This window comes from Bemisia tabaci, unplaced genomic scaffold (genome assembly GCF_918797505.1).
Source record: "Bemisia tabaci unplaced genomic scaffold, PGI_BMITA_v3".
Classification (NCBI taxonomy): Eukaryota; Metazoa; Arthropoda; class Insecta; order Hemiptera; family Aleyrodidae; genus Bemisia; species Bemisia tabaci.
In genome coordinates this window covers 117,982-140,350 of record NW_027311739.1, presented here as the reverse complement: position 1 = coordinate 140,350, position 22,369 = coordinate 117,982, and the positions used below count along the sequence as shown (strand labels likewise).

The 22,369-nt window shown below is 36.2% G+C and overlaps 1 protein-coding gene across 3 annotated transcripts; it reads left to right on the top strand.

Moving 5' to 3' along the window:
- Nucleotides 1-292: 292 nt before the first annotated feature.
- LOC109038468 (uncharacterized) lies at nt 293-21,572 on the top strand. Of its 3 annotated transcripts, none has more exons than XM_072305696.1 (12): nt 293-477; nt 1,863-2,375; nt 3,374-3,677; nt 4,075-6,148; nt 6,714-6,779; nt 7,600-8,288; nt 8,902-9,227; nt 9,765-9,832; nt 10,362-10,435; nt 11,158-11,223; nt 11,642-11,784; nt 18,747-21,572. In XM_072305696.1, the coding sequence occupies exons 2-12, from the start codon at nt 1,863-1,865 to the stop codon at nt 18,750-18,752; spliced, it is 4,329 nt and encodes a 1,442-aa protein (XP_072161797.1). In that variant the 5' UTR covers nt 293-477; the 3' UTR covers nt 18,753-21,572. The 3 variants fall into 3 exon arrangements, with proteins under 3 accessions (XP_072161797.1, XP_072161796.1, XP_072161795.1); XM_072305695.1 differs by having other exon boundaries at nt 12,796-21,572; XM_072305694.1 differs by having other exon boundaries at nt 11,642-21,572.
- The last annotated feature ends 797 nt before the right edge of the window (nt 21,573-22,369 follow it).

Here is a 22,369-nt window from a genome sequence, read left to right as displayed (position 1 = left end):
TTTACTTCCACAGTCTCAGTCCCCCCCCCCCCCCCCCCCCCCCCCCTAGCGCCTCTCCAAAATTTTTTTGGGGGTCCGAAAATTTGGGAAAAGAAGCGTTCAAGTATGAGTAATCGTTCGACAAAATTTGAAGAAATTCCACGGAGGGGCGAAAAAAGCCGTTTTTATATCAAGCACTTTAAAATTCATAAGTGTAAATTTGAATTACCCGCTATTTTTGACATATTGCTTTCCGTGACGTCATAGTTCACGTGACGTGTGACGCACAGAGTAGCTGCCCCCCCCCCCCCCCCATCAGTCAGTGAAAGAAAAAGAACTGTGAAAGTCTGAAAGTTGATTAGTTCATTGTAATTGAAGTAGTGCTAATCGTTCGAATTCGCCTTTCTGCACTAAGTTGTTTCAGATTGATCAGTTCATCATGCTTTTTAAATTCTACTGAAAATACGGTTCCTCAATTCTCTGCCACAAATTTCCAATGTAAGTCCTGCTTGTGTGTCTACTTGCATCACATCCTTCTTCCAGAAACAACATGGAGGATACCTATTCCACACTGAAATTTTGACTACTATATCTCTTTTTGTGTACTGCTTTCTCTCTGCATAATCAATCTTATATTACTTAGTGCGACTAAGTCGGGTGCGTCAAATTCTGTAGCTTTATCTGTAGCGAAGCTACTTGATTGCCAAGGGTAGACCTTTTTATCGAACCCATCTGCCCCGCTTTGCTGTTTGTAACCTTGATGCGTGTATTCCTTGCTCTGCCATTGTTTTTAACGAGGTAAATTTATTAGTATAGGACCATTTATGAGAGAGTAAAGAAAATTGACCAAGAATTCCACATGGTTATGTCTCCTGAGTGTAATATTAGTCCTTCGCCTCTACCCCCAGGAGCTTTACCTAACTTAACCTAAAATGGAAGATGCAGTGTTATCCTTTAAAGTTTCCCTTTGGAAAAAATTACTCCTCTAAAAGACTGTTATCAGACCTGTCTGGGCCCATGGCTCCCAAATTTCGGGAACTGCTCCCCCCTCCATCCTTAAAATTCTACAAGTTGCATAGAACAAATTCCTGGGGTAAATTACCGGTTGCCATAATTATTCTTATGTCGATGTCATTCATTCAAATGCAAACATGGAGACTGTCCAAGAACACCTCACACGTCTCTTGCATAAGTACATAGCCAGGCTTAATCATCATCCCAGCGAAGACGCCTAGGACATATCGTCACCTTCCAGGCAAGGAAGGTCCTTTGCCTGGAAGGTGACGATATGTCAGCTGATGAGTTAACTCGAGCCATCTGTCAGCGTTGCTACGCATGAGACGCCATCTATTGGTAGAATGAAAAAAAAACACGATCAAAACAAGTGCGTAGCAGTGCTGATAGGTGGCGCAAATTAACTCATCAACTTAGCTGTCCCAGGCGCACGCTGACGAGTGTGCTCATCAAATGAGGTGAATGGGTTAAATGGATTGCATTTTGCAAAAAAGAACCAAGAGCATTCCAATGTTGCAAGGATTATGCAGCTTAGAAGGTTGCAATAAACTTGCTGAAATCATGAAAAAAATTGAATTGACAACAGTAAGTAACTTTTATCTTGAATTTATAGTTTATTGAGAGTAAAGATAAAACTTGTTCAGAAAATCAGTTAATACTTATTTGTAAGGATAAAGAAGTTGCATGATCCTTGTGACATTGGAATGCTCTTGGTCCTTGTTTGCAAAATGCAATCTAATTAAGAGTTAATTTGTGATGTCAAACTAAGTTGTAGTATTCTGTGACATTGTTAATCACTCCTTTTTTGGCTGAAGTTCATCTCCCACAATATATTTATTAGTATGGTTTTCTTTTTTTTCTTTTTTTAGATGAAGAGTATGAGTGATGATGAAGATGACATTGAGGCACTAAGACTAGCAGCTTTAGAGTCACTGAAACGGAACAATGACACTAACTCTCAGCCTCAACAAGTGGGCAGCGGGCCTGCCTACTCTGAAAGCAACGCCTTTTCCAATCAGATCCAACCAGTATACCAATCGTTCCCATCCAATGAAATGGGATACCAAAATGTTCCCCCACCTGAAGGCATTCTCTATCAGAATAATGTGCCATACCCTCAAGAAGGTTTGAGCCGCATTCCATTACATCCAGTTGATAATAGCCAAATTGACTTTGGTTATCCGGCGCCAGTCGACGTTCCTCAAGGCTTCCATCCTGAAGGTCCTCCGCCGATGATGGGCCCACCACCAAATCTTCCATTTCCACGACCCCCAGGACCAGATGGCATGTTTTATCCACCGCCACCTGGCCCTATGTTTAATGAAATCGGTGGACCATTGCGTCCTCGAGGAAGGCCCCCAAGAGGCAAAAGAGGAAAAAGGGTGAGTGAATTTTCTTCTTACAGAATTCATGCACCTTACTGCACCTTAGGTTTAGGTTAACACCTTGATTTTGAGAAAACACCAGAATTAAACAATTTAACAACACTTTGGCACACAACCTACTTTGATTACTAGCCGAACTAACCAACAAAGAGAGAGGAAGCAGTGTTCCACTTGAATTCTGACCAGAGTGTAGCAAAAATTTTCTTGTTACAAAACTATTAGACTACCATTTCAGCGTTTTTGCAAATGAGTCCTGACCCAACTAAAATTTCTGAACTTTGGCATAAAGGATCGCAAAATACCTGATGCTGTATTCTGCCTAAGTAATGCTAATTTCAGTACAAAAATATTCTAGAAGCTTAGAGCATTGCGCACCAGCCAAGAGGTCTGCAGCTCAAATCCAGGCAATCCCAATATTATTTTAAATTGATACTGTGATTTTATTTACCCATCATGAAATTTTCATGTCAACCAATTCAAACTTTTCTTTAATGGATCAAGCCTGCAGAAGTAGAGTGTGAATTATATATTGACAGCGTAAGTCCGCAATCACATATCTTGTTTGCGGTGTCTGAAAATCTCCGCTTCAATGTTATTGTTCTAAATGAGAACAAATTGACATCATTCCTTGAAGTTTTTGCAGAAGTTTCTTTTCATGGAGAAGAAAAATCATGGCAGTTTTGAGGAATTGCCGTTGAGTAGTTTTCCGTTTAAAAAATAAAGTATGACAGGAATTCTACATCGTTGCAAACTGAGTTATGTGATTACTGACTTACACTGTTGATATTTTGAATAAATTTGAATTTTTTTTTTAAAAATGGTAGTATTAAGTTAAAATTTTAATTCACGCTTTTTATAAAATTTTTGAATTTCATAAAATGAGTGTAGTTGCTTGTTCAACTAATTCTGATGATCAAAATTTGTAATGTCTTCCAGCTACTTATGAGATGATTTAGCTTGTTTTTTGTTTTTAATTTTTCATAAATTTGTGTCAGGGTTTCCCCTTTGGTCGGGGACAGATGCACATGCGGCCCCGTGCTCCACCTCCTCACGTGAGACCTCCAGCACCGAGTCCAACAGCTCACAACAACTTGATCACTCTAACACAGTCACAAAACCTGAAAAAACTAGATGCCACAGCAGACGAGAAAGTTGAAGAAGCCACAAAGACAGGTCCTGAAAAACCAGTTAAGACAGTTACGGATAAAGATAAATTATACAATTCTTTGGATTTACCGCAGCATAGATACTGCAAAGTGACAGCCAACTCAAAAGAACCAGAACAAGAAAAGACTGAAGGTAATGCTCAATTAATAACCGTACCCATCATTCTAAATGCTTTATATACCTACTTCCTAGAAATAACAGCAGAAAATGGAACAACTTTGTAAAATAAAATCTCTCCAATTAAACAAGTCCTATCATTTGTTATAATTTTCAAATATATCTCATGATCTGAGTGAATCAAATATTTTCTTGCATATTATCACTCCAAAAGATAGGACACCACAAGATACGATGTGTGTTAGATCAACATTTGTGGCTCATGAAAGAATTGTTATTTACTACCATGAATAATGAGAGGTCAGAAAGGTCTAAGTTTTTAGAGAATTAGGGAAACTGTTTAATACGGTTCCAAGGTCTTTGCTTTACTTTGTCCCGTAAAACTCTGTCATCAAATTTTTTCCTTTTTCAGAATCTTCAAAGTTCAGCCGCTATGAAGTAGAGGACTCCGACTCCAGTGAAAGTTCTGAAGATGAAGATGCAGAAGATGAAAAAGAGGAAGAAGAAGATCCTGATGTGTTAAATTTACTAGATGATGATGAGGATGACCTAGATAAGTTAATGGAAAAAATGGAAAAAGAAATGAGTGGTGGAGATGTCAAACCTAGTAAAGCTAAATCAACCAAGACTCCTGTAAAGAAAACTAAGCAGAGCTCTATAGTAATATACGATACAAATGACGGCAAGTCTTCAAAAACAAGTGATTTAGATGCAAAAGAGTCTAAGTCCATTAACTCTAATGAAGAAATTAGAATTGTAAAATATTGTGATAATCCGCAAGAGTCAGAACAAGAATTGGCGAAATTTGAGGATGCCTCCAATATCATCGTCAATGAAGCCAATTGTAAAATAGAAACTAGTGAAAATGTTTCCAATTTAGTTGTAAGTAGCTCTATTTCAAATTCAGATAGTCATAGCACAACTAATATCGACGCTATAGATAATTCGAAAGAGATTAGCTCTCATCAGAGACCCAAATCGCCATCCGCTAGAAAATTATCACCTGCTCCTAGTAAAACATCGTTACCCCCACCAAGAACTGAATTCAGCCCACCACTCCATAGGTCGCCACCCAGGGGGTCCAAACCAATCTCTCCAAGTAGAGGATCAGGTATAGAACCAATTTTACCCAGATCCAGGCAATACTCACCAAGAAGATTCCGAAGCAGGTCACGCTCACCTCCCTACTATCGCACATCTCCAGTTCACTCGAGAAAGTCACCAAATTTCTCTCCTCCGTCAAGGCGATATTCACGTTCTCCCTCGCCCAGAGGATTCTTGGATAGGCGTAGGCGGTCTCCCTCTCCTTTATCTCCAACTTATAGAGCTGGACCAACAGGGTCTCCACCTAGGTATTCTAGGTACTTGAGTCCTGTGGGAAGTCGAGCCAAATCACCTGGTAGAAGATTGGGCTCGCCACCTAGAGGTCGTCGTTCCTCTTCCTTGTCGCCTCGCAGGCATCGCTCCCCGACCCCTTCCAGATCACCACCCAGGAGACCACTCTCTCCTTTGCGCAGGCCATCCCCTGTCAGAAGGCCACACTCCCCCAGTTGGCGACCCCTGTCTCCTAGCAGACGTTACCCATCTCCTGGTAGGAGATCGTATTCTCCATCTCGAAGATTGTCCCCTGGTAGGAGGCCTTTGTCGCCAAATAGACGAACAGGATTGTCCAGAAGACCATCAAGATCACCTGACAGAAGATTGCGTCGCCATCCTGACTCGCCACCTCGAAAAATTGGCTCCCCAGGGTTAAGATCTCCTCCCAGAAGACTTTCACCTGATAGACGTTCTTTATCTCCTAGGAGGTCATTATCACCCCGGAGAAGACCCTTATCTCCTCATAGACGACCTTTGTCTCCAGGAAGACGGCTTTCACCTTTGAGGAGGCCAGGATCACCATCCAGAAGGGCCTTTTCCCCGGTCAGGAGGCATGGATCACCGTCCAGAAGACCACTTTCTCCAGTAAGGCGACCATTAAGTCCTAACAGGAGACCATTGTCGCCTCTTCGGAAACCTTCATCTCCTGGCAAGAAATCATTATCACCTGTAAGGAGGCCAACCTCTCCACGAAAATTTTCGCCGAGCAGGAGGTTGTCCCCTGAGCGGCGATCACAGCATCCTGGTAGGAGGCCATTTTCACCGTCATCAAGAGCAAGTTCACCGTTAAGAAGACAATTATCACCAACTAGAGGTCGTGGGTCACCTAGTAGAAGACCACTATCTCCAGTGCGAAGACCAAGATCACCTGTTGGATCAAAATCACCTGTTGATGGATTATCTCCTAATAAAAGAGCTATTTCTCCTGGGAGATCACCACGAAACAGCACAAATTTTTCACCCACAAGGAGACAAGGTTCGCCAAGATTGCAACGCTCTCATCATCGCCGAAATTCGCCAAGAAGGTCGCCCAGCAACAGGTATAATCCTCAAAAGTCTTCAAGCCCCGGATTTTCATCTGAAAAAGCAACTTCAAATTCACGTCAAAGGTAAATTGTTACTTTTTCTTGTTTACAAAAAGAGTCCTAGCTCCATACAGTACTCTAAAACGCCCCGCAACTTGTTTGGATTGTATGTAGATTTATTCAAATCTTTTGAGAAAATAGAAGTTTTAGATGATTTGACAAATCTATAATGAGAAGCGGAAATGCAAACAAAATAGAACCATTCCTTTTTTCTCTTTCTCTCACAATTGTATGAAATTAGCTCTCAGAGAAGCAGACTAATGGAACAAGCTGGTAACGTGCAACTCAGAAGTACTGTTCTTGAGTACAATATTGGGAATTAATGACGCATTTCATCTCAAAACTTCCTTAACAACTTTTGAACGCAAAAAAAACAAGAATTTTCTCATCTGGACGTACCTATGTGGCGGACACCAAAGCCATTGAAAAGTGTATGAAACTATATCAAAACAAACTCAAAAGCGTGTAGACATAAGGAAAATTTAAAATGTCACACTGATGTAAATATGCTGAAAATGACTATTAAATTAACTTACAGCAACGTTTTCTAATGTTGCGACAAAATTTTAATCACTACCTCCTTTTTCAGATCCAAATCCCCTCGTTGGAAAAAATCAGAGGTTGATAAAAGGTCAACATCACCCAAGCAAAATAGGTAACGTCTTATACATTTTTTGCTTTTTTATGAAGTTCTTTGTTCGGTTGTCATATTTCAAATTATTCCCTGCAGTTCAAAATAAAGAGAGAGTTCTAAGAAGGCCATGGAAAATAGAAAATAACAACAGTTATTCTAGACTCAGAAGGGAGTTCTAAAAAAATTGACAAGGTGCCAATGCTTAAAATTATATCCAAAATTTGTTTCAATTGTTTTTCTGTAATCTAGCAAGAAAACTAGTATCTGCTTTTTGTGCCTAATTTCGGCAGTGGTCGTAGTTTCCTTTGCCCCTATTTTGATTACTGAACGCCATCGATCTCACAATAGTAGCTTTTTAAGTACAAATCTAGAACCAATAAATATTGCCTTTGAACAAATCCGGGGAAATGATGCCTGATAGTTTATCATGAACTTTACTAAATTTTTCTAGTTGGAGAGATAAACAGCGAGTCTCCTATCATTCATACAAAAATTGACGATTTCAAGAAATGTGAGGTATTACTGCTCATAAGCTCATTTGGAAAGGAGTTTTTTTTTATGTATGAAAAAAAATGTCTTTGGCTTCTTAACTTTCTATTCCTACCTGTTGGGGTGGTAAGCGAATAGTGTTCATGAAGTCATCATGAAGTATTCGTCTGGGTTTTGTTGATAATTTTAAGCAAGAAATATATTTTTGAATGTCAGCAACCTTAGTGCCTCAAACGAAAATGCGTGTACTTCAGTAATTCAGTTGAGAATTTTATTTTGAGTACCCAAGATCTTCCACTTTTTGGAATTCTTGAATTCTAACCTTTTCCCCCCTTTTTTTCTCCACTTCTAGGCACAGATCTCCTCACGGACGGAAATTAGACCATAAAGTGCCTGCCTCTTCAACTAGTCGATCTAGTCCTCCTAAGACTGATGAAAATACCAATGCTAAAAGGAAATTTGATGCCCGAGAGAAAATACTGGACCGTCGGAAACAAACTGAAACCAAGAGAAAAAAATCACCTGTTGACAGCGATTCCAAAGAGAGGTTGGCCCCTGCTGAGCAATTAGATCCTGTGTTGGAGGCACGGCGGCGAAAATTTGAAAGCAAAGATGTAGTCAAACCTGTCCCAAAGAAGATAAAATTAAACGCTCTTAGTTCCAGTCAAGAGAATCTCTCTATCAGTGAAGACAATTCTAGGAAACCTCTCACCGCTCAAAATCCACTGAGAGAAGAGTTACCCAATTGCTCAGACGAGAGAGAAATGAACCCTGCCTTTTTCCAAGAACAGGGTCCCCTTGCTGGTATTCCCATGATGCAAGAGTTCCAAAGAAAAAGGTTACCCTCATGGGCAGAGCCTCCAGAGCCCAACGAACCTGAGGAGCTACCTGAGCTGCCTGTACGTATTAAGCAAGAAATTAATAACGATGCTGCTCTGACGAATATTAATGACTTTACCCAACTCCAAAATGAATTTGCTCCCTCGTCGCGAGGTGAAGGCGTTGGAGAGATGGAAGACTCAGCTTTAGTTATCAATTTTGGTAAGTTCCCACATCTCATGTATCTATTTTTTTATAATATCAGTAATACTTCTGTTTGTATTAAGCCATGTGAGTAGAGCTGCTCTTGGTAGCAGGTTGTCAGGGTAACAAAACTTGTGCTATGCCCCATTTCCCTCAAAACACACACACTTTTTTTGACTGAAAAAAACACACTTTTTTTGACTGAAAAAAATTGTGAAAAATGAGTTGGAATGTACATATTTGAAGACAAGTGTTGTAAGCAAAATGATAAAATGCTGCATATCTCTCATGTTCAACAGGCCAAAAAATTATGTTCAAATGATTTGAACATGCTATCAATTGGCCTTCAAAATCTCGATTTGATTGTCATACTCGGTATCTATTGGATAGTGCTAACTCGGGCCTTTTGTTTTGTTTTTTTTTTTTTCAGCATTAATTCTTTGCTGAAACAAAGAGCTGATCATTTTTACGCTATTTAACAATTATTTTATCAGCTCACTTGTTCTCATTTTTTCATATTCTTTTCACATAATTTCCAAAAAGAAAAGGAGTCGAAATGGATGTTTGCATAGATGTTTATCTCCTGATTGTCCACGCTTTTAATTGTCTTGTTGCTTGTTATTTCTCTTAGATCCGATGGAAATCAATGAACCAGAGTTATCGAGTGATAAAGGAGGCATCCATAAATTATCGATGAACAAAGTGAATTCTTTTCCTCGTCAACCTAATGAATCATCAGATGCAGCATCAAAACCTCTCATCAAGTTGAAACCTCTCCTTGAGTTGCTCGACAAAAGTGTTGTGAAAAAAATCTCGAAGGTGAAGAAAAAGGAGGAGAAAGAGGAAAGGAAAAAGAGGAAGAAGGACAAGAAACACAAAGTAAGGGACCGAGAAAGCGATGAAGAGATGGATCTGAGGAATGAACTGAAACGACGGAGAGCTGAACGAATGAATCAGGTGAGCCCCTTGAAGACCCTGGTCACATGGTCAATATTAGCCCCTACTCTGTTGCTGTAGAGGTTTTGTTTGTTTGTTTGCTTGTTACTTAGTCCTTTTTCTCCTCAAAATTTTTAGCATTGCTCCAGGTATAATATATAAGCTAATATATCTCGTTCGACAGATTATCATCTGGTGATTTTTTTTTTTTTTTTTTTTTTAAAAATATTATTAGTTAAGCTATTCACGAGAACTAAATGGCATTTTGTGTCATCAAATGTGTGTGGGTGAAGTTATTAATTGATGCCTTTTGGCAACTATAATATTGGTATTATCGTCAGTGAGGTCATTTACAAGTCAGGGGTGAATTCATGTCACTAATAATTTTGAAAATTGCAATCAATTAAGCTCTTAAACATGTATTCCCGCATCAAAGTAAATTCAGCTCTGATTGAAGTAAACCTGCTTGTTTCTTTCTGACTGTTTAAAGAAACATGTCTTAAACTCTCTCAGTTTTATTGAAATATATTTTTGTATTTTACATATCTGTTCATGTAGGCTGGGTCAGTGAACGAAAGTCTGCCATCACGTCTTGTTCAGTCAGCATTTGAAAGTGTCGTAGGAAAGTAAGTACTATTTATTTTCTTTCTTTCTTAGGGTCTCCACAGATCAAGGAAATTTACCTTCTTAATTCTGTGACAACTTTGAATGTTCATTCTTTTATTGATGAGGCCAATTTTTAGGAGCAATTTTTTTCATTGTAAACTGAGTAGGTAATTCTTTGTAACGGTTTTACAGGAGAGGTCCATGAAATTTCTCATGTATTTTTTTGAGCTCTCTGCCATCAGTGGTGCTGCGTTGACTCAAGCGAAAAACGTCTGAATTATTGCAGACTGCAAGGTGGAGGTTTAATGCAACATGGCCATTTTTTGGACAAATGTTGCACATAGAATGATTTGAAGCATATTTTCCACCATTAATTCATTATTTACTCAAAGTTTTTTGCCTAATTTGTATACATATAAGGGCTTGCTTAGGTTAAGAACTGCCAGTGACATCTGTCTGCCTCTTTTATGATGGAATCATCTCGCCACATTCTTTCTAAAGTGTATGTTAATTGCTCTGTGTAATTCTATGACATTTTACTGTTCAAAGGAAAAAATCTAAAATCAAAGAGGAGAAACCAAAGAAGCACAAGAGATCAGTGAAAGAAGAAAAAATTGGCAAAGGTAAATATATTCATTATTTTTGTATCCTTTAGATTCTACAAGTTTTCTTGAAATTGGTAATTAAAATCAATTCACCAAAAAAGCAATAGATTTTCCTTTTTGCTTAAAAAGTAGATGAACAAACTCGAGGATTTAGATATCAAGCATTTGAGTTGAAAGTGGTTAGTTCGATTTTAATTTGATTAGAAAATCGGGCGTCAGCTTTTCAGTCTTCATCTTCGTCCTGAAACGTCCACCAATTTAAGAAAGATTGTCGCAAGATCCAGGAACAGCCTTGCCAATAGAATCATGCAATATTTTTCAATTCGTAACAGGATTTGAATTTTGGTGACATAGAAAGTTTTTTTCTCAGCTCAAACTTGACTAAATGAAAAATGGAAAAACATTCTCGTTAAAAACTAACTTCACAAAAATGGATTTGAAAAAATTGTGTCAACAGCCTCATTGAACCTACTGAATTACTAACAAGAACGTTTGGAACCACTAGGTCTGTTGAAAAACAAACGGAATAAATTGATTGTTTTCTGTTTTGCATGGAGTGAGCAGAAAATTTCAGGTTGCAGGAAATTTTTTCTGTCGTATCAACACCTTGAATGTATCATTTTTCACAACACTTTATTGTTATCGTTTTCAACCATTTATTGCTATTTTTTCTTCTTTTTGTTAATGTGACGTTAGTTTTGTCGTAACGTAAGTGAATAAGTAAATCTTTTGCATTCCAGATAGGCGAAGAGTTCTTGTAATCAGCAGTAGTGCGAAGCATCACCCTCAAGGCGGTCTATCACCTGGTAAGGAATCGTAACATTTGTTTTAGAATTGGAATTAGTAAAGTCTCTCACATATTTCTTAGAGTCTGAACTCCACTGTGGCCACCAGATTTGGAATTCTTGAGGTTATAGTTCAAGTTTTTTTAGAGAATTTTGAAACTTATCTATCAACCTTTTACACCTCTTCTATTATTCAAATCTCTTGGTTATGCATTTTTCTTTTTTCATTTTATCTAAATCTGGCTATCAAATATTGTGAATCTATATGGACTACCTATCGCCTAGCAATGAGATGAAAATATCGTAAAATGAGCTGGTCCATGCAACCAGTGTTTTATTCTAATAATTTTGTTTATGCCAACTCTCCAAAAATTGTCTCGAACTAATTTTGAGGACAGTGTTTGAATTATAATAAAATTTTTAAATGATTGATTTCCAGTTTCTGATGCCAATGAAGATGATGAGCTCGAAGATGAGATGCCCTTCAGACGTGCGACAGAAGAATCACTGAGAGAGGAACTTGTAATGCGGAGAGGAGGCGGTTTAGGGAGTAGGACAAAGCGAAGTGTTAGTCGTAAACAGGTAGGAATAGTCTTTATCATAGTGATCATGTCTTTTACAGTTGAACTCATATACAAGGTCAAATGGAACTGGTTGTCTGTTGTAAAAGTGACGCATTGTCTTTGCATCTGCAGGATTCTTCTTATTCATCTCATGGGAATTATCTATTTTAATGGGGTTTTTTTATCTTTCTTTGCCGCTTGGAAACAGCCATTGAAAACTCAGTTTCAAAATCGTCGAATTTCGGTTTAGTTTCTTTAGTTCTGAGAAATTTTAAGAGAGACCTTGGATTTGTCTTTTTCTCCACATACCTCAAAACAAGGTAATGCTTTTTACATACAATGAGCAGGAAAGGGGTGAGATCTTAATGACCTAAGAAATGGAATGTTCTTCAGAGATAATATGAGACCGGTCAAGATTGTATTGATAGAGGTTTTTTAAGGATTTCCTACTGTGACTAAATTTTTAGGCAAGTGTTTGAGGCTTTAATTCACGATGGGGAAAGTTAATCTTAAATGCGTTCAATTGCTTGTCACAATGAACATACTTAATATGATTTTCCGAAGTTCTTCAGGATTTGGAAAATGTTTAACCGATTACCCTCTCTTCACCTTCAAGGCCATATTTTTCCGGGTTTTTTTTCTATCTGAGCCAAAACTGTGAAGCGGGGTGTCTCTCTAGTTCCTGTCAGGCTTTGTGGAAAGGGTACTAAGTACTATCATATAGTAAATTTTTTACCCTACGACATTTGATGGATGTAAGAATCGTGAATGAATGCATTTCAGGATTTTTTTTGGGGGGAGGGATAGGTAGGTAGGTAGGTCAATTTCATGTTAAACAAGAAATTGCACCAATGTCCATGGGGGAATATTTATTACGCAAGTAGATGTGCCTGAAATCTAAGGATAGGTTTACCTTTTTTTAGAGGCCTGAGAACCTTTATCTGAGGTGAAGCAAGTGAGGTGATGAGAGAAACAAGTTTATGCTAAAACCATTGATTGTGACTTGATCTAATTTGACCCCAAGTTTTAGTTTTCAGCTCAGATTCTGAAATGTGGTTGGTGGATGAAACCGTATTCCCATCTTCCTGCAATTTTGATGCAAAATCTCTGTAGATGAATCACTCCTCTGTCATCTTTATATCAACAGAATACTTGTCGAATAATATTTTGACAAATGATTCAGAACCTCGAAGAACAATAGAATAGTCAACCAATTAATTGATGCTTTCTGAATTTCAAGTTATTGTTTCAACAATCCCCAATGAACACATCATGCTTTAGTATGCGAGATTTGCCGAAGAAACACCTCAGATTATCTACAAAAGTATGTCTTGCATGAACATCCCAGATCATTTTGTCTTTTGATTTGCATTATACTTTCAGAGCTATTTCATCATGTTTCTCAGTCATATCTCGTGTACAAATCCCTGTCCTCTAACAGCATCATGTGATTATTAAGGATTCTTGAAAAAAAATCCCAAAAGCAGATGGAACAGAAGATGCTTGGTTGGGTTCCTCCTGTAAAGAGATGATGGGGACGTCTAGGAAAAAGGTGGTGGCAGAGAGTTTTAAATGAATTGAGGGATTGTCAACTCCTTAAAGGGCTATGGGAAGACAGGGTCTTGTGGCGGTTAAGCATCGTAGATTGTCAGAGAATGCTGTTGAAGCAACTCATGCATATGTGAAAAAGATCTCAAAAAATCCAGAAATGATCAATTGATTAGCGTACTATTGAATCGTTCCAAGAAGTGCTGTAAAACCATGTACCTTAATTAAAATTCAGCATTAAAACCAGGCACCAGATCCTTGTGCAACCAAGCAGAAATATATGAAATGCCCGCAAAAAAATAAATTATATCTGTCAAAAGTTATTCCACATCAATTTGGAGTCAGATCCTTATCTTAAAATGTGGTCAAGACAAATTGTTTTCTATATTTTTGCACAAGCCTCTGATTAATTGACTACAGAGTGCTACAAAGGTCCTCAAAAAGTGCTGTACATATTCACACCTCTCGAAAATTAGGTCATAAGTTTTAGATGATGAAGTCACAGACTCAATGCTCTGCTGGCAATAAAAAAATTTCCAACGTACTTAGGGACACTTAAATCTTTTTTTAGGTAGAATTTTGGGAATAGTTTCCGACGCCCCTATAACTGATTGTGACAGTAAAGTGTCACAATGAGTAAACTCAAATATTTCTGTTTGTTTTGTTTCTTTGTTTTCAATTGACTAGAAAGTTGACTCTAAACTTAAGAAGTCTGATTGTTTCTTGCAAAATTGTTGACAATATTTTAAGCTGAATTTTTACCAGCAACACTTTGGCTGGAATCACATTTTTGGTTGAGTGCCTTCAATGCAACCAGGGTTCAATTTTTCAAGAAAAATAAAATCTTGAAATATCATGTGAAATATTTCATGAAATCTCAGAAACTTTTGAAAGATATTGAAAAATGTTTTTTGAAATCACCCGCAAAAAAGTATGGTTTTTGCATGATGCTGTCTTTAATACGTTTGCACATCCAGCCCTTACAAATATTTTTCTTAGTTTTGTGAAATTTCTTGAAACATTTCATGGAAATTTCCAATTTTTCATTTCACTTGTGCAACCCTGAATCCATCAAAGAATCTACTTTTTCTTGATGATTTTGAGGCAGTGACGAATGCGCTGGTACATACCACAAATTCATTTAATTTTGAAACATATCTGCATCTTGGCACACTGCTCAGTTTTTCTTACATATCCCAATGTGTATTCAACTGAAAACGTAATGGTATTTGAGAATAACCGCTTTGTGGAAAAACTGGATTGCATGAAAAAAGAAAGGATTTTTTTTTAAGTGAAATTTTTACAAAACAGGCTGTGAAACTAGAATAACAAGTGATATTCCAAGTCTGTACTTACACTCATTAGATGCACCTTCAGTATATTACCCTTGTTTTTACAGCGAATTTATTTACTGGAACAAACATACTGTTGTTTCAAATGCTCTCTTAAGAGTTGAACTTGAAAAGTAATCGTAGTCATGATTGAGGATAGCCTCTGTGCAAATAGGTGCTACTTTGTATTCTTCATGAATTTATGGTTTTCCTTGCTTTAATAGGTACTGTGTTCATAATATCTATTTCGTTCCTTTGTACTGTGATACTATTTTATCTTTGTCTGTGATGTACTCTTTGTTTTTTGTTTTTTTGTTTTTTTTTTGCACTTTAATGAAACAGTGTAGCCTTAATTTGAAATTATTGTTTAATCACCGAAAAATGTAAGCAAAACTAATGTCTAAGCTACAAGTTGTATTGTTCGTACCCAATACTGATTTTTTTACGAAGAATTGTGGATGCTTGTAGAAATTCGTCGATTATCCTTTCTTTTGAGAATGCCTATTAGCGGCATTTGTAAGATGAAATGTTCAACGTCGGGCGAAGAATTGTTTTTCTTTCAAAGGTTTCCCAATGCAACGACAAGCTGAGTATTTTCTGACTCGAAGAAAAACAAGTTTCTACTCCGTTTCTCCTTCTATTGAACGTCTGATGACTTCTTCAGAACCTAGTTTACTTAAGCAATACCGGAAACGAGGAGCCAAATTTTATTACTGTCCGTCACTTCTACCCGTGCCTTAGAAAAAATTTGCTCGAATTTCTCAATAACTGTGATCAAGAGTTTTCAAATCAATGAATATCTATGCCTCTATTACAAATTACTTTATCATAAACTAAACCCAACTTTTAAAAACAAGTTGTGGCTGATTTTATTACTTGTCCAGGGTTCATAACTTAGCTTAAGTTTTTGTGGTTTTTTATTCCCTTTATATTATCCTGAGGATCAAATTCAGCAGGAAGGAACCAACTCACTTTACCTGGTTTCAAAATATGACTCTTAAGTTCGAATTTACAAGGAACCCATTAGCATGAAGAGGATAAAAAATTATACCGTTACATTTTAAAGGATATTATTTTAGCACACATAAAATTGAATTTTATCCATCCATCCAATTTTATACCTCATTTCTTTTAAAAATTTGTTTGAGAACTAATGCTGGTCCCACTCTGTTGAACTTAATCGATTTAGGCTCTGTCATCCAGCCCTCCCCCCTACCCCATCCCTGTCCCGACCACGTTGCTGAAACTTGAGTTTTGTTTTCTATGTAAAGTTTTATGGTGCATGCAAACAAGTTTCTGCGGTTTTGTTACACCTCCATCTGCAAATAATACTTGATATGTTCATGTTTTTGAACAAGAATCCAGAGAAGAATTTTTTTGCAAGAGAGGTCAAAATTTAAAAACCTCAAGATTTGGACAGGAAGCTAGTGCTCCTCAGTATTGACGGTAACAAAGCTGTCCAAAACAAGTCTTATTGGTCATCTCAGCGAACCTCCATCCCCCAGCAATAGCAGATCACCCAACAAAAATGAAAATTTAGACTTGTGAAGTTGCATCACCAACTCGTAGATAGACATCATTTTTCAAAAAGGAGTAAAGTGCATGAACCTATTTAGGTATTGAAGCACTCATCTTTTTAGGCAAATCAAAATTTCATGTCTGAAATAATGCAAGAAGTTTGTTCTTCTTTTCGGAACGCAATCTTGATACTCCTTAGTCGTGAAGATCTCAAAACCTCATTTATTATATTTATACTAGCATTTTGCTCTAAACTAGGATAATTCTTTTCGTAAACCTCAAAATGGGTAATTTGTGTAATTAATTTGATGGAATTGAAGTTACTGTCGAAAAAATATGTAATTTGTTTGCCCTTCCAATAGAGCACCGAATTTAGGAGGAAAAAAAGGAAAAAACCCAGTTATCGTGAACATTTACCATTCTTTCAGCAAAGTGTGTGATTTTGTTTTTGATCCTCAGAATTATGTGTAAAATATTAAAGTTAAAGGATTTAGCCCCTTTTAGTGTATTTTCTTTGAAAAATACACTTTTTTTAAATTAGTAATTTCTCCTTGAATATTTTTCCTGGAGATGTATACCTCAATACAATAAGGGCTCATTGTTTTCTAATACATATCATCATCTATCAGACAAGAATCGAGGAGCCTAAAAATTGAGAGGCCTACTGGAAAAAGGCCTTAAACTGTCCTCAAATTATTCTCTTAAATTTCCTCAATATTGCTTCATGTTTGGCAATAATCTATCATTTAAGCTAGAGAATGCTTTTCGTTATGAATAAATGCTAATTGGCTCATGAATGAACTATCTGTCCGCTACCAAAAAAAAAATCCGCTTACATATCTATTTACTGTTTTAATAAGTTTGACAGGATGACTGCACCAAGTGCAATTGCTAGTAAGCTCTTAGAAAAAAATTGACTTCCTCATCATGAATTCATACCGAAGTTCCTGCTGATTTTGACCAGTAACCGTCAGTATAAGCGCAAATATTGTGAAGAACCCCAAAAAACGAAATCTCTCATTTATATGAAAAAAATTGTTTTCGAAATTTATTATTTTCTTACCTACATTTAATGTTAAAGGCCTCCTTCCAGCGACTACCTCAGACTTAAACCCCGAGGAATAACTAATGATCTCTTCATTCATTTATTTATGAAATGTTTTATTCATTTTAATCAACAAGACTGCCACTTTTCTGTCCACTAATACCAGAACGAAATGATTTTTGTGTGAAAAATGTTTTTATTTCCTTTATCTCCACAAATTTATTTTTACCCCCCCCCCCCCCCCCCCCCAATCTTTTTCCCTATGTCTATGATTTTTTCAACTTTTCTTTTCATTCATTTATTTATTATTTTTTTTGATTAGTCTAAACCGCGCAAGGAAGAAATATTGTAAAAATCACGCTTGTAATTGTATTATTTGCTGAGAGTGAGAGATGCAACCTCCAATGCTCATTATTACCCTTATTTTTTATTTCTTTTCCTCTCCTATTATTATCATTATTAAACATATTCCTCATTCGTGATGAATGAAAGAAAAATTGTGAATCTTTCTGCGGCAGATAGAATTACGAGAAAGACATTTGAAATTTTCATTCCATATCAGATGATTTGACGTATCTTTAAAATCAAGATTTTGAGTTTGGAATTTTGACCTGAAGGAAAGTGTTGAATGAGGATCTTGGACTTTCTCGCTACCCCTAAGACAACTCAGTCCCAATTCCATTATTTTAATTTATCTAAATGATCTTGTAATTGTACTTTCCCCATTTTAGTGGCCTTTGAAGTAATTTTTTACTAAGTCTGCGCAATCTTGTACCAAACATTTATCTAGTCGCCAAGCACGGTGTCTACAGGCCTGGAAAACTGGGAATTGTCAGGGCATTCCATCAGGGTAAAAGAAATTTGAGAAAAGCCAGAGATTTTTATGAAGGAGACTGGTAATTTAAAAAATGTTGAGAAATGAAATCTGGAAAGGAAAACATTAGCACTGCCCACATAGTCAATCTGCGTCTTTGTCTGGTTGGGGGTTAAAATCTCAAAACTACACTTGCAGCTACAAGAACATAGAGAAATAATTTCAAATAAGGAATTGCGATTTAGTCAATTAAATGAGTAACATCTGGAACAAAAAAAAATCCTTTTTTTCTGTCACTTGCAACAAAACTAATGCAAAGAATAATCGTTCATTTCAGTTCTCTGCACAATTTATTATATTTGTGAAAAGTCAGGGAAGTTTGATCATTTTGATCTGGTAATCTGAAAAGACAGGAAATTTTTCCTGCTGAGGCTGTAGACACCCTGCCAAATACCTCAAAAGTTTCCCATCCACTTCCTCCCCCCCCCCCCCCCCCATATGCTTGTCATTAATTTTTTTTATGACATATTTAGTATTCCTATTTCATCTTGTTGATTTTTTTTTGGATATTGTTAATGTTTTTTCAAGGTTGTTAAGAATATCACTGTAAAAGTACAACAAGTGTACACTCGTGATTTCCGACACTGTTGTAAATATTTCTTTGTTATTAATGTTTTCAGTCCAATGCAATTTTATAAATGTTGTGCGTTGTTTGTTATATCTAGGTTTAGCTCCATGACTTCACCATCAAACATGCAAATCTGCCAGTGCTTCCTCAACTTGTGACATTAATGCTGTTTAAAGTAAATTAATGTGCAAATTATCACTCAGATTTGTGAAAAACCAGAGACATTCACTCTAATCGATCCAGTGTGAACCTTGGAATCTTCTGTCAAAATAGGAAGATTTATTTCTTTATCAAAGTGTAATCAGAACTTTTGTTTTCATAATTTTCTTGATACGTACTCATTATTAACTGTGAACTGTATAAGCACTGTTTGTATCATTTTCCTTGGTTTATAAAATTCATTGTGATATAGTTTTTAATATGTTGTGCTTTCTTTCTGTACTAAGTGATGTTTAGAGCATATATCAATGCATTTTTATTTTTATTTGTACTTCAATCCAATGGTGCATGTTTGATATCAATACCTAGGTACTTCTAATGAAGTCAGAATTATCCTTGTATCATAGGTTACTGTGTACTCTTAATTCCTGTCCTTAACAGGATTTTAGAATTTCCTCCTATTCGAATGGTGAATCGCAGAATCTTATGAATAGAAAGGTTTGCATGGTCTAGTTTTGGTGTCAAGATTTTGGTGTGGAAGTAAACATAATCGCCCTTTCTTGGCACAGGATATCTTCTACCTCTTCAGGGAGAAGGGAAAGCTAATTTTGATGTACAAATCCTGACCTCACTAACTTAATAATGACAACAGCTCAGATGTTAACTGTTGTTTCATTAGCGGCAGAAGTTTTGAGACTGTGCTGAGTTGGACAATGAGCAGTGCAGGAAGCAACATAATGAAAGGTGTGCTGAACTTTCCTGACTTGAAAGAGAGCATTTAGCATCTGGTTTATATATATTGGCCAAGCATTTAAATTTGTTCTAAGATACACTGTGATGTTTCCTGTCCTGCCCATTGTGGCTCTCAGTGCTCCGCCTTTACGCCCCACACAAAAGTAAAAAATGAACCATCCATGACCCCTCCAAGTATATTGATAATGTCTCCAATAATGTCAGGGGTTTAACCTCAGCTAAACATTAAATTGAACCAAGTCGTCCCTACACCAAAATCAGAGGCTTATTGACACAGTTAAGCCATCTTTATTGTTTTTTTCCCTTTTATTCTTTTGCTAAGTATTCTGTAGTTGTTCATGTGAGCTTTTCTTCCATTATTGTGAGCCTCTTATCTTAACTGTTTCTCTTAGTCGCACTTTTGTTCTAACCTTCCATCCATTCAATTATTGATGATAGTTGATCACCTGTAGGTAACTGTACCTAGCGTTTGGTTATAAAGGGAAAGAGATGTATCTTCAGTCAAGCACAAAGTGAGATTAGCCTTGGTTTTATTAGGGATCACCTTAGTAGAAAATAAGAGGAGAGAGTTAAAATCTATATTAGGAAAGAAGAGACCAGCACAAGCTGAAACTTTAACTTTTGAGGTCTTTTTGAAGAAAATGTCTGATTTTAGTGCTTTCTGTGCATCTCATTACTTTGAAGTGTACTATATAATCATTGATCCTCTGTGACGCAATTTGGGTTCAGTGTTTAGGGCATTAGTCGAACCAAGATGTAGACCAAAGCTGTAGTTGTCTGTTCTCACCTAAAATGACTCTTGACTTTCCAAGACGATTTTAATACGGAAGATCAGTATACTATATTAGTTGAACCACAGTGTAGAATCCTTCATTTCTCCTCAAAGGAATTATTTTGAAGACAAATACGAAGTCCTACCGAGATAACTTTTTAACAGCCCTTGATAGAGTCAGATTAATATTTTATTTAAATCCTACCACTTTCATTTGTGTGTTTAATTCCTCTGCTGAAGGTTATTGATACGACCGTGTTATTTTTCGACATTCATTTTCTCATACCTAACCTGAATACTTCTATTTTTTTCACTTCAGAAAACTGTTTTTCCTTTTGTTCTATGGTCATGAGTTAAAGTTTGTAAATTTAGCCAATACTAGAAATATTTGATAGGGAAATGACTTGTTGAGATGTCCCCGCTAAGAATTTTTGTATCAATTCTTAGTATCTATGCCACTCCTAAATGAATGACTTCTATTCTACTTCAGGTATCATTTTAAGAAGCTTTTGTTTCAGTCATTTCATAACTTCTCATAAATCCCAGTTTAATATCACTCTATGCACTTATCTGGCATTAATAATTCGTTTAAATAGAATTTTAATTTTGTCACTTTTGAACTTCAATTAATTTATATCAGCACCAGATGTTATCTCTCTTTTTTTTCTAGTTGTACTTGCTGATTTTAAATTTTCTTTAAAAAATAATCCAAGACTATCTAACTGTCTCATGACTGTTCCCTTAAAAATTTTCTTTAAGAATGCCAAAGTTCTTTTGAAATAATCTATGAATCAAACGTTTAAAAGTTCGAATGAAAATTCAATTGCTAAAAATAATCATAGTCTGGGCGGACGGAAATATTGCCGCATTCTGGTAGGAGTGGTGTGGATCTGAAAAATTATCAAAACCTGACAAAGATTCTAGAGGCGATTTTCATCCCCAGATGATTTTTTTTTTTAAAAAAAAAAATGTCTTTGTCATTTTAAAGTTGTGAATATGTAAATGATTGTGATTAAAAATAAATTTGAAATTAATGTGTTGTTTTTCTTTCATCTCATTTGTACCTTAGTGTAAATTTAAGTATTTCGTCAGAAAAGCTGTAAATAAATGTTGATTAGTTTTTGTACAGTAAGTTTTCTATTTGTTTTATTTTTTGTAAATCCCTCTGTTTCTTTTAGTCTATCAAAACTCGGAAAAATAATTGAAAATACAAATAAAAAAGAATTATTTTCAAATCAAGCTCCTCTCTTGTTTTTATTATCAAATCCCTTTTTTTTTTTAAAAAAAAAAAAAAAAAAAAGAAAGAAAAAGAAAGGCTTATTAGTTTTCAGCCATATTCTTGAGGCTTTTTTTTTTTGATAATTTTTAATTTAAAACTGTATGATTTTTAGTTCAAAATGACTTTTTACCCTTGAAGACTTACTTCACTTTGTTCAAATTTTTCCCTGGTAAAATTTATGATCCCGCATTAACTAACTGACGTGATATTAATAGAGAAAAATTAGGTGAAGAAGAAATATTTAAAAACAAAATTCAGTTAGATTTCCTGGTCATAAATTATTGTCATTCAAGGATCATTTTGTCACAAAAGTACAGAAAAAGGTAACGATTTTCATCATCAAGAGCTTTTGGTACAAGCCAACCTAACCCAAAAGTGTAAAATTATCAAGCAACGGCCATTGTAAAAAGTTATTCCTGCAAAGATGAGAAAATGGAAATAGAACCTTTAGTGAAACTGTGACAAAAAAAACAGAGTAAAAATCCGTGACGGGGAAACATCATTTGAAATCATTTGAAGGGAGGGTAGAAGAGGAAAATATTCTGTTTCTAAGAGTACAACAATATATTTTGAGAAATTAAAAATTCAACAAACCTACAATTGACAACAGTTGAGTGATTAGAAAATTCAGAAGTAAGCAAGCATACGTGAAATGACACGTCTCTGTAATATACGGATTTAGTTAGTTCTGTTACTAACACTACAACAGGACCTCAGTATGCTGAATGTTGAGAAAAAAAAATGAAATCAGGCCAGC

Bases quoted from the DNA above. Each gene is read 5' to 3' on its own strand.
- LOC109038468 (XM_072305694.1), top strand. From the start codon at position 1,863: ATGAAGAGTATGAGTGATGATGAAGATGACATTGAGGCACTAAGACTA. The intron at 9,228-9,764 runs GTGAGCCCCTTG...CTGTTCATGTAG, and splicing joins GAGCTGAACGAATGAATCAG to GCTGGGTCAGTGAACGAAAG. The intron at 9,833-10,361 runs GTAAGTACTATT...TACTGTTCAAAG, and splicing joins TTTGAAAGTGTCGTAGGAAA to GAAAAAATCTAAAATCAAAG.